The sequence below is a fragment of the Bos taurus genome, chromosome 9 (genome assembly GCF_002263795.3).
Source record: "Bos taurus isolate L1 Dominette 01449 registration number 42190680 breed Hereford chromosome 9, ARS-UCD2.0, whole genome shotgun sequence".
NCBI lineage: Eukaryota > Metazoa > Chordata > Mammalia > Artiodactyla > Bovidae > Bos > Bos taurus.
Window position 1 is genome coordinate 32327606 of NC_037336.1, and position 12883 is coordinate 32340488.

The following is a 12883-nucleotide window of genomic DNA, read 5'->3' on the forward strand; positions in this document are numbered from 1 at the left end:
GGTTGCTATCCTGCTTTCACTGTAAATGACCTTGAATCTTTTCTATAGGCTCAGCATGACCAGGTTCAGTTCAGTTCAGTCGCTCAGTCGTGTCTGACTCGACTCTTTGCGACCTCATGAATTGCAGCACACCAGGCCTCCCTGTCTATCACCAACTCCCGGAGTTCACTCAGACTCATGTCCATCAAGTCAGTGATGCCATCCAGCCATCTCATTCTCTGTTGTCCCCTTTTCCTCCTGCCCCCAATCCCTCCCAGCATCACAGTCTTTTCCAATGAGTCAACTCTTCGCATGAGGTGGCCAAAGTACTGGAGTTTCAGCTTTAGCATCATTCCTTCCAAAGAAATCCCAGGGCTGATCTCCTTCAGAATGGACTGGTTGGATCTCCTTGCAGTCCAAGGGACTCTCAAGAGTCTTCTCCAACATGACCAGGTAGTGACTGTAATAATTTCCACTGACAAAGAGATCAGTTATAAGCAGTTCAAGTAAACATTGATGGTCCCTGGAAGACTAAACTTTATATTTTGGCTTAATTTAATTCTTTCCAGTCTCACCTCCCACCCAAAGGACCACTCCATTATTCAAGTGATCCATATCTTACCTACTTTCTCATCAGCCATTGCAACCCAACCCTGGAGCCAAAGGTATAGTTAAGACTCATTTTCTGATGTTGTTCAGTTGCTCAGTCGTGTCTGATTCTTTGTGACCCCATGGACTGCAGTATGCCAGGCTTCCCTGTCCTTCATCATCTCTTGGAGCTTGCTCAAACTGGTGTCCATTGAGATGGTGATGCCATCCAATAATCTTATCCTCGGTCATCCCCTTCTCCTCCTGTTTTCAATCTTTCCCAGCATCGAGGTCTTTTCTAATGAGTCAGTTCTTCACATCAGGTGGTAAAAGCATTGGAGCTTCAGCTTCAGCTTCAGCATCAGTTCTTCCAAAGAATATTCAGGATTGATCTCCTTTAGGATTGACTGGTTTGATCTCTTTGCAGTCTGAGGGACTCTCAAGAGTCTTCTCCATTTTTCTGTATCTCTAAGGAATCAAGGGCTTGAGATGACGTGTCCTCACCCTCTTGGCCTGGTTATACCACCCAGCCACCTCTCCCTAATCTTTCTTTTGCTATTTTGGTAGTTTTGGGCAGAGACAGGAAACCCAGTAGCTGAGCAAACATCCACATGGGAAGTTCAGGGAATCAGAGCCTAGAATGAAGTCTTCTATGAACTTGGACCCAAAGAATTTGGTAAATGTTTTGCAAAAGTGCATCATTTCACCATAACCTGAAATAATTAGTAACCCCAAAGGGTCAGGAAAAGCTATCAATCAGTACTTTATAGTATTCTGATATATCATTCTGATACAAAGTAAGGCAATGGCACCCCACTCCAGTACTCTTGCCTGGAAAATCCCATGGATAGATGAGCCTGGTAGGCTGCAGTCCATGGGGTCACTATGAGTCAGACATGACTGAGCGACTTCACTTTGACTTTTCACTTTCATGCATTGGAGAAGGAAATGGCAACCCACTCCAGTGTTCTTGCCTGGAGAATCCCAGGGACGGGGGAGCCTGGTGGGCTGCCGTCTATGGGGTCGCACAGAGTCGGACACGACTGAAGCGACTTAGCAGCAACCTCACTGTACGCATCAATGCTGTTTTTTTCTTGGTGAGGTATATCAGGACTCCATTTCTAGACTGTATGTTGGTGTAACTAATATATGGTGCATACATGCATTTTTCTAAGCACACTACAAGTATTAACTCATTTAATATGCACAAATGTCCTATTCAGTTCAGTTCAGTCGCTCAGTCGTGTCCAACTCTTTGTGACCCCATGAATCGCAGCACGCCAGGCCTCCCTGTCCATCACCAACTCCTGGAGTTTACCCAAACTCACGTCCATCGAGTTGGTGATGCCATCCAGCCATCTCATCCTCTGTCGTCCCCTTCTCCTCCTGCCCCCAATCCCTCCCAGCATCAGGGTCCTTTCCAATGAGTCAACTGTTTGCATGAGGTGGTCAAAGTACTGGAGTTTCAACTTCAACATCAGTCCTTCCAATGAATATTCAGGACTGGTCTCCTTTAGTATGGACTGGTTGGATCTCCTTGCAGTCCAAGGGACTCTCAAGAATCTTCTCTAACACCACAGTTTAAAAGCATCAATTCTTCAGAGCTCAGCTTTCTTCACAGTCCAACTCACATCCATACGTGACCACAGGAAAAACCATAGCCTTGACTAGATGGACCTTTGTTGCAAAGTAATGTCTCTGCTTTTCAATATGCTATCTAGGTTGGTCATAACTTTCCTTCCAAGGAGTAAGCGTCTTTTAATTTCATGGCTGCAGTCACCATCTGCAGTGATTTTGGGGCCCAGAAAAATAAAATCTGACACTGTTTCCACTGTTTCCCCATCTATTTCCCATGAAGTGATGGGACTAGATGCCATGATCTTCGTTTTCTGAATGTTGAGCTTTAAGCCAACTTTTTCACTCTCTTCTTTCACTTTCATCAAGAGGCTTTTTAGTTCCTCTTCACTTTCTGCCATAAGGGTGGTGTCATCTACATATCTGAGGTGATTGATATTTCTCCCGGCAATCTTGATTCCATCTTCTGCTTCTTCCAGCCCAGCATTTCTCATGATGTACTCTGCATATAAGTTAAATAAGCAGGGCGACAATATACAGCCTTGACGTACTCCTTTTCATATTTGGAACCAGTCTGTTGTTCCATGTCCAGTTCTAACTGTTGCTTCCTGACCTGCATACAGATTTCTCAAGAGGCAGATCAGGTGGTCTGGTATTCCCATCTCTTTCAGAATTTTCCACAGTTTATTGTGATCCACACAGTCAAAGGCATAGTTAATAAAGCAGAAATAGATGTTTTTCTGGAACTTTCTTGCTTTTTTTATGATCCAGCAGATGTTGGCAATTTGATTTCTGGTTCCTCTGCCTTTTCTAAAACCAACTTGAACATCTGAATGTTCACGGTTCACATACTGCTGAAGCCTGGCTTGGAGAATTTTGAGCATTAGTTTACTAGCATGTGAGATGAGTGCAATTGTGCGGTAGTTTGAGCATTCTTTGGCATTGCCTTTCTTTGGGATTGGAATGAAAACTGAACTTTTCCAGTCCTGTGGCCACTGCTGAGTTTTCCAAATTTGCTGGCATATTGAGTGCAGCACTTTCACAGCATCATCTTTCAGGATTTGGAATAGCTCAACTGGAATTCCATCACCTCCACTATCTTTGTTCACAGTGATGCTTTCTAAGGCCCACTTGACCTCACATTCCAGGATTTCTGGCTCTAGGTGAGTGATCACACCATTGTGATAATCAGGGTCGTGAAGATCTTTTTTGTACAGTTCTTCTGTGTATTCTTGCCACCTCTTCTTAATACCTTATGCTTCTGTTAGGTCCATACCATTTCTGTCCTTTATTGAGCCCATCTTTGCATGAAATGTTCCCTTGGTATCTCTGATTTTCTTGAAGAGATCTGTAGTCTTTCCCATTCTGTTGTTTTCCTCTATTTCTTTGCATTGATCGCTGAGGAAGGCTTTCTTATCTCTCCTTGCTGTTCTTTGGAACTCTGCATTCAGATGTGTATATCTTTCCTTTTCTCCTTTGCTTTTTGCTTCTCTTCTTTTCACAGCTATGTCCTATTAGGTAGTTACTATTGTCATCCACAAATTAAAGATAAGGAAACTGATCCACAGACAGGTTAATTAACCTATATCTCTTCTACTCACTTTTGTATTGTTGTTGAGTACTAAGTCATTCTGACTCTTTGTGACCTCATGGACTACAGATGCCAGACTCCTCTGTTCTCCACTATCTCCTGGAGTTTGCTCAAACTCATGTCCATTGAGTTGGTGATGATATCTAATCATTTCATCCTCTGTCATCCCCTTCTCTTCCTGCCTTCAATGTTTCCCAGCATCAGGGTCTTTTCCAATGAGTCAGCTCTTCGCATCAGGTGGCCAAAGTATTGAAGTTTCAGCTTGAACATTAGTCCTTTGTATAGTCGAATGTATCTGCTAAGAATCCGATTGCAATTTTCAAACCCATTATCAAGTGAAAAAGTTTCTGAGTTTTCTTTTTTTCATTATTTTAAATTATTATTTGAGATTACAACAACACATAATAAATCTAGTAACTTGTCATTTTTGTGATCTGGAAGAAGTTATATATCATAGTCCTTGTCACACCTTTGATACACCAGAAGTATCTGTACCTTGAAATTTTTCAGACTTCATCCACAAAGTTCCTATCAAGTGGCAACTGTTCTTTAGGAACTCTTTCAGTTGTTATTGGTTGGTTTAATTTTTCTACATTTTGTTGGTTTTGAAATTTTATTTTTTTGTAAACATTACACTCTCTTGAGGTTGCTTATATTATGTACCATATGTTTTCCTAATTTTAAAATATCACATATCCATTGTTACATCACTTCTTTGTTCACTGGTTGTTTGCTCAATATGATACGTTTATATACGAAAAATACATGTAAGATAGTTTAAACTTAATGAGTTTAGAGATTTATACCCAAAGAATTTAAGATTTATGAATGCAACATATATTTTTATTTTCAAATAATGTCTTTTTAATGCAATATTTCAAATGAGGAATTTAATACAGATCTGACAGTAAATTTTTAGTCCTATTTTCCTCTTTTTAAAGTCCTTTTTCAAAACATTAAATATGCAAATTTCACCTAAGCAACTGTATTTATACACATATATACACACACAAGCATATACAGTCACTATTTTCATTACTTGTATTATCTCTACTAAGAAAAATTACTAAAATATTGAAGTTCAATAATAAATGTCTTGGGCTTCCCAGGTGACTCAGTGGTAAAGAATCCACCTTCCAGTGCAGGGGACTCTGGAGACGTGGATTCACTCCCTGAGTTGGGAAGATCCCCTGGAGGAGGAAATGGCAACCCACTGAAGTATTCTTGCTGGGATTACCCCCTGGACAGAGGAGCCTAGGGCTACAGTCCATTGGGTTGCAAAGAGCAGGACACGACTGAGCAAGCAAGCAAATAATGTCAGAATGTGTATTAATAGGATTTTCCTTATGGTCTTTACTTACTATCCCAATGAAACAAAAACATGCTGGTTTATAACATTGGCCTTAATAATGGTTAGGTAGTCCTCAGTCTCTCAATCTTTTGCTATGATTAATTTTAATCATTCTGAGAACCATGGATACTGGGTGTATCATAGATGTGGCTGGAAATCTCAATTCAGTATATGGTTGACCCTTGAAAAATCAGGTTTGAACTGTGTGGTATGGCTTATATGTAGATTTTTTTTTTCAATAGTAAATATTGCAGTATTACAGAATCCTTGGTTGGTTGAATCCTTAGATGCCACAATGTGGATACTGAGGAGTTGGGGATGAGGATTCAGGGCGACTGTATTTTATACTTGGAAATACCTACTGTGCAGAGGGTAGGTGCCCCCTAACCCCTGTGTTGCTTAAGGATCAACTATGTTCATAATGCGTATGATTTTTTAAAAATGATGGTTACAGTTTACTTCATATGCATAGTATTTTTAGTATTTCAATTATTTTAATTGCATTAGCTCTCTATCCTCTCAAGTTTAATTAGTAGGAACACAAAAAATTTATCCTTGGTGGTGCCAACTGCCAAAATAGCAACATGTTTTTCTATTTCTATTTAGTACAGAGCATATTTTACATAGTCTCAACTTCACACTTTTTTTGGTGTATGTAGTGGCATGCCTTTCAATTTGATAAAAACATAGAAGAACTGAGTAAAATATTTTTTAGAAACACTGCTTAGAATTGAGTGAAAGTTGGCAGAGTTTTAGAATAACAGTAAGTATATATTAACTCACAAAGGACTGAGATATATTTGTAATAGTTCATACATGTCTTAGATCTGTATAAAAAAGTTTGGTATGTAATAAATTCTATACCTAATATGAGAATATAGTAATTATAAATCATGAAAAAAGAATACTTTCATATAATTCTATAGCTTCTGATAATTCATGTTAGAATTTACTTTTTTAGGTTTCTTTTTGAACCTATACTATTCAATTATCATATTACATGGGTTAATGCACATTTAAATCACAGAAAGGAAACAACTGCATTCTTTTTTTCATATTTCTATCACTTTCTAGCCTTAGAAACAGTTGACCCTTGATCAGTTGTTCAGGATTTGGAGAAATAAGTGGAACTCTACCTGTGGGAGACTAAATGTAAAACTGCAATCAGATAAATTACAAAATACCTAGATGTAGATTAACCTCTAAAAGTTTTAGAAAAAGCAGAGAATTCCAGAAAAGCATCTACTTTGCTTTATTGACTATTTCAAAGCCTTTGTGTGCTGCTGCTGCTAAGTCACTTCAGTTGTGTCCGACTCTGTGAGACCCCATAGACAGCAGCCCACCAGGCTCCCCCGTCCCTGGGATTCTCCAGGCAAGAACACTGGAGTGGGTTGCCATTTCCTTCTCCAATGCATGAAAGTAAAAAGTGAAAGTGAAGTCGTTCAGTTGTGTCCGACTCTTAGCGACCCTATGGACTGCAGCCTACCAGGCTCCTCCATCCATGGGATTTTCCAGGCAAGAGTATTGGAGTGGGTTGCCATTGCTTTCTCCTAAAGCCTTTGTGTAGGTCACAACAAACTGTGGAAAATTCTTAAAGAGATGGGAATACCAGACCACCTTATCTGGCTCCTGAGAAATCTGTATGCAGGTCAAGAAGCAACATTTAGAGCTGGACATGGAACAACAGACTGGTTCCAAATTGGAAAAGAAGTACATCGAGGCTGTATATTGTCACATTGCTTATTTAACTTATATGCAGAGTACATCATGTGAAATGCCAGGCTGGATGAAGCCCAAGCTGGAATCAAGATTGCAGGGAGAAACATCAATAACCTCAGATATGCAGATAACACCACCCTTATGGCACAAAGTGAAGAGGAACTAAAGAACCTCTTGATTAAAGTGAAAGAGGAGAGTGAAAAAGTTGGCTTAAAACTTAACATTCAAAAAACGAAGATTATGGTCTCTGATCCCACCACTTCATAGATGGGGAAATAATGGAAACAGTGAGACTTTATTTTCTTGGGCTCCAAAATCACTGCAGATGGTGACTGCAGCCATGAAATTACAAGATGTTTGTTCCTTCGAAGAAAAGCTATGACCAACCTAGACAGCATGTTAAAAAGCAGAGACATTACTGACAAGGATCTGTCTAGTCAAAGCTATGGTTTTTCCAGTAGTCATATATGGATGTGAGAGTCGGACTATAAGAAATCTGAGCACTGAAGAACTGGTGGTTTTGAACTGTGGTATTGGAGAAGACTCTTGAGAGTCCCTTGGGCTGCAAGGAGATCAAACCAGGCAATCCTAAAGGAAATCAGTCCTGAGTCTTCATTGGAAGGACTGATACTGAAGCTGAAGCTCCAATACTTTGGCCACCTCATGAGAAGAGCTGACTCATTGGAAAAGACCCTGATGCTGGGAAAGATTGAAGGCAGGAGGAGAAGGGGGTGACAGAGGATGGGACGGTTGGATGGCATCACGGACTCAATGGACACCAGTTTGAGCAAGCTCTGGAAGATGGTGAAAGACAGGGAAGCCTGGCATGCTGCATTCCATGGAGTCACAAAGAGTTGGATACGACTTAGAGACTGAACTAACTGAACTGAATACAAACATGAGGGCTTTGTTAGCAAACATCCAAAACAGGAAAAAGCATCACTGTGGTCAAAGCTTGTTAAGAGTTAGCAACCTGCTTCCTGGTTTACCGGATTCATCAGCCAGGTCCAGAGCTCAATTCCTTCTACAGTGCTTAACCAGTATTTATTAAATGCACTATTTCAAGGGTTATAAATATTGCCAGTGAAAAGGAAGATTTAAAGAGGATGCTGCACCTTTTTGTCCTTCCTCAGGATACCTGCTCTTGCACTCTGGGTTCAGGTGAAGGGTGGAATCTGACCAGGCAGAGAAGAACGTGAAGGTGTAGTTGCCCTCCCATTACATACTTTGGTGTCATTTTGACTCCTGATTGCTTATCTGAAACACTGAGCTACTAGATTAAAATTGACAGCCCCTCCCTGAACCCCCTGGTACTTATTTACCTCGGGTCTTTTTTCCTGTTTTGTTTTTTTTTTTCTGCACTCATGTCCATGTTGTAGATATTTTGGTACCCTCTCCCCGCCTCGGTTGTAAATTGAGGAAAATGACCTCTTTACTATCCTCCACAATGATCAATAAACGATGCTTATAGAATGCATGACGACAACTTTAATTTCAACCCCAACCCTCTTTTATCACAAGCAGTCTTGATGTGAAGGCAGGTCTTCCATGCCTTTTTCTGAAAGGTGCCCCGGAGGGCCTGAGGGCTCAACCAACGGAGCGGGGAACCTCAAGACAAGTCCCTGACCCAAGTTCCGCCCTTTCCTCACCGCACTCGAGCGCTGGGATGGGAAAAGAGGGATACAGCAGGTACGTCGGACTGACTATTCGCAAACTGCGGAGCAAAGGGGCTTGATGGTACCCACCTGGAACGGCCCGCAGGCCCCGCCCCGCGCCGCGCACGCCTTTTGTAAGCGCACTAAGCCCCGCCCTCTCCAGGCCCCGCCCCTGCCCGGCTCCGGCTCCGGCTCGGGCTCCGCCAGCGGAGGGGGTGGAGAGAAGCCGCAGCTGCAACTTCGTCTGGAGCCTCGCAGCCTGGGCTCGGCCGGGGACCGAGCCGCCGTCACCGCGGAGCCGCCGCTTCCCTGGCCCGGGCCTCAGCACAGCTGGGCTGACCATGGCAGCCGCCGCCGCCGCCGCGACGAATCCGGCCCCTGCGCCCCCTTCCCGTCGCTGAGCGGCCGTTGCTCAGCCCACCCGCTCGCCCCGCCTCGCGGGTGCCGCCGCAGCTCAGGCTCCACACAAGTTTCCGCCTCCGAAGAAGCAGAAGGCAAAGGCAGCGGAGGACGGGCGTGGGGAATCGGGCGCCCCCGGCCCACTCAGCACTCCCGCCCGCGATGTGGGGGCGCTTCCTGGCCTCTGAGGCCGGCGGCCCGGACAGCCCCGGCGAAGCCCGCAGCTTCCCCGCGGGTAAGTAACGGGACAGGCCGCCGGTCGGGGTGGGGGTCGCGGCCGACCGCGGCGCCCTGGGGACCCCGCCGCCGCCGCTCCCCTCCCTCCTCCGGCCTGGCTTCCCCCCTAGCCGCGCGCCCGCCCTCCCGCCAGCCCGGTTTCCTCCCGGCTGCCGACACCCAGCCGGGCGGGCTGACATCTGGCTGCCCGCCTCCCCGGCCAGATCCGTCCGGCATCGCGGCGCGCCGGCCCGGCGTGGCTCCGTGTCCCGGCCGCTCCTCGTCGGGCCTCAGCCCCAGCGCCCAACTTACAGCTCACTTGGGCTTCCTCGGATTGGGCTTTGTTGTGCGTCCCCCTCCCTTTTTTCTCGGGTGGGGTGTGGGGACGTGGGTAACGGGGCTCCCGGAGATCCGGGCTGGAAGGTCGCTGCGACCGTGCTGCAGCGGCGGCGTTGCGGCGCGCTCCAGGGGCGCCGGGATCTGCTGCAGCCGCTCCCGCAGACCTTACTGGAGGGCGCATTTGAGGGTGGGAGGAGGCTGCTGGGGATGTCTGGATTGCTGGTGCCCGCCCAGGGGTCCATCTCCTCACTGAAACCTGGTCACCGCCCAGCAGTTCTCTCTGGAGGACACGTCCTGCCAAAGACAATCGATCTTTGAGCAAGAGGGGATGTTAATTCGTTTGCCTGTTCCTGGCCTTTTCGGGGAAAATTTGGGTTTTGCCGCGTTGGGTGTGTGAAGGGAACTGTTTTGTAATGCAGAGCCATTTCATGCCTGCATCACTTGAAAGTTGTGTAGGAGCCACCAAATTAGAATAAATCGTCTCCTGATTAGGAATGTAGAAAATAAGACTTGGTTATCTGATATTGACAAGTTACATGACGTTGGCTGTTTTTTTTTCAGGCGCTTTAATTTAATCTTAATTGTATTTTGAGCCACCCACCTCCCCTCCCTGCGCCCCAGAAGCTGCAAGTTATATGGATCATTTATCCAGAAAAAGCCGCCATATGTACATACACAAAAATTTTCCTGCAACTCCAGGTGCTTCTAGGACTCCTCTGTTAGGTAACCTCTTGTTACACAAAATGTTTGAGCTCTACTTGTGTAACTGACATTTTAGTATACATTTTCAAGGCGATTTGCAAACAAAACAATATTTGGAAGTGGTTTTTTGTTGGTAGTATTTTTGCTATTTAAAAAATATCAGACACAAACTCAGATTTCTATTAAAATTTCAAATAATACAGTTCTGTGATACTTTAAAAATTAGTGATTTTTTTTTTTTAGACAGATAATTTTCTCAGGTTTATTTTCTCAGGGTGTAATTGACATTTAGAAATTGTAATATACTTAATATGTGCAACTTGGTTTTGATATATACATGTGTATACACACATTGTGAAATGATCTCCACAGCCAACTAGTTGACCTGTCCATCACCTTATAGTTACAGGTTTTTTGTGTGTCATGTGTTTGGTGAGAAAACTTTAAGATTTACCCTCTTAACATTTCAAGCATATAATAATACACTTTTAACTGTAGTGGCATAATGTACCATTAGATCTAGACATAAATAAACTTTCAAATTCAGAGTTAGATTTGAAATTGTTCTCTTAAATTTGGTCCTGCAATGCTTTTAGAAATAAGATAATTTAATGTAGGCATGAGTTTAGTTAAAAAAAAAAAAAAAGTAGGAAATTATTTTCTCTATAATTTGTACCATTTGTCCTAAGAGGAGGAGACAGGAGTTAAGAGGTTTCTGATACTCATTGGTTATTTACAAATTCTGCAATCACAGTAACTTCAGTCAGTGAGAAGGCACTTCATTATCCCCAGAGGCTGGAGGGAGTGGTTTCAATTTATCTGTACATGTCAGAAGCCATCTGTAATGTCTTTGCAAATTAACCTCTTAAAATTTATTTTTATTTGTTATAATAACATGTTTGAAGGCATAATATCATCCAAGCATTGTATCCATTTATTCCATTGTTTTTTAGGGAGAAGAAAACATCGTAGTGCTTAGAAATTGTTAATTAACTGAATAAAGGACTTGGAGGTTATATTGCAGCCTCTAAACCTTTGCTGTGTCAAAGAATATTGTGGAAGAAGATACTTTGTAAATATCCAAATTTAGTAAATTCAGACAGTATATCTTTACAACACATTTATTTTATCTAATCTTTGACAGTAATAAATCTTTGGTAAGTCAGGGCATGTCTTTCCAATACAATTTTTCTTCAGCTGTGTGCTAAGAATAGATTACTTTTACAGAATAGTAATGTAATTATTTATGTTTATTCTCTTCTTAAGTAAAGCAAACCTTTAAAATTATTTTTGTAGCTTAATATGTACCTCATTTGTAAAACTTAAGTGTGGTTTCTTTAGCAAATGAGCAGGTGGTGAAGGTCAAAATAATGACCTCTGGGTTGGTTCATGTAGGCATTTTTTTCCTTAGAATTTAAAGAAAATTTGTATATTTGAAACACTGCCCAATATTACCTTTTGACTACCTTGAGTGATTTTAGAGCTTTTCTGAAAGCAGAAGGAACCAGTCTTCTGATTGAATTTATTAGCAACCATTTTGGTTTTGAGGGCCAGTGTTAAGACAGGGATACATAAATAATTTCTAGTATTTAAATGAGTTTGTCTCAATATGTGGGTTAATCCTAGATGTCCAAAAACTAGTTTGTTTATACAGTTATGTAACTAGACCAATCTGCCTGCTAGTGCAAGAGACACAGGTTCGATCCCTGGGTCCAGAAGATCCCCTGGAGAAAGAAATGGCAACCCACTCTAGTATTATTGCCTAGGAAATCCCATGGGCGGGAGCCTGATGGCTACAGTCCGTGGAGTTGCAAAGTTGGACGCAACAACTAAACAACAGACAACTAAACTAGACTAAAGAGAAAACCAAAGATAATACAGAACCAGTTTTAAAAAATGGGAGAAAACTTTTCTTTTTAAGGTAATGGCAATTAAAACAAGTAGGAATAATTAGTGGGTATGGTAAGTACTGAACTTTGGACCTTTGCTGTAGGATTTAATTTTGCTTTGGCTTTATCCATAGTTTTTCAGCTTTGCAAAGACAACTGTTATAAATGAAAATAAAATGAGTATTTTCTTAACATTCCCATGCAAAGATCAAGCAAAAGTGCCCCTCCCCCCCGTTTTGATTGGCAAGTGTGGTTAGAAAGCTAATTTTATTTTATTTTCCTTTGCCTGCTTTTATTTTAATTTTTTCAAACTTTCAACTTTTTTTTTGGTATTGGGATATAGCCGATTAACAATGTTGTGATAGTTTCAGGTAAACAGCAAAGGGATTCAGCCATACATATACATGTATCCATTCTTCCCTAAACCTCCTCCCATCCAGACTGGCACATAACACTGAATAGAGTTCCATTAGCTAGCTATACAATAGATCCTTTAGGGTTATCCATTTTGAATACATAGAAAACTTAATTTTAAGTAGAACATGTGTTATGTTTTTTATGATTTGGTTGAGTGTATTTGAGAATACTCCATTATTCAAAATGTATAATAGTTTCAAAGTTGGATGAAAGCTGGATTATTTCCCTTAGGTTTAAACATCTAGTATGATATGGTGATATTTTGAGTACTTGCACTTAGTTATATTGAATTTGTTGCTTTTTATAAATCATACTTTCAAAGTATTAATATATTTAATCCTTAAAACATTTGGAGGTAGGATAGGACAGTTTTAAAGTCTGCTAAAATTAAAATGTTATAGAAAATACTCATCCGATCTGAAGAAGTGTCATTTGAGTGCCTCGAGCCTTAGTGCCTTACTGC

The 12883-nt window shown here is 42.0% G+C and overlaps 1 protein-coding gene across 4 annotated transcripts in view; it reads left to right on the plus strand.

The window, feature by feature from the left end:
- The first annotated feature begins 8663 nt into the window (after positions 1-8663).
- CEP85L (centrosomal protein 85 like) overlaps positions 8664-12883 on the plus strand; it is a 147971-nt gene continuing 143751 nt past the window's right edge. For 3 of the 4 annotated variants that reach the window (XM_010808408.4, XM_015472797.3, XM_024996958.2), the window contains exon 1: positions 9968-10135. In XM_010808408.4, the coding sequence (XP_010806710.1) occupies positions 10048-10135 (88 nt within the window). In that variant the 5' untranslated portion in view covers positions 9968-10047. Of the gene's footprint in view, positions 9093-9967; positions 10136-12883 lie in introns of those variants that run through there. The other variant, XM_002690081.7, reaches the window with a different exon arrangement.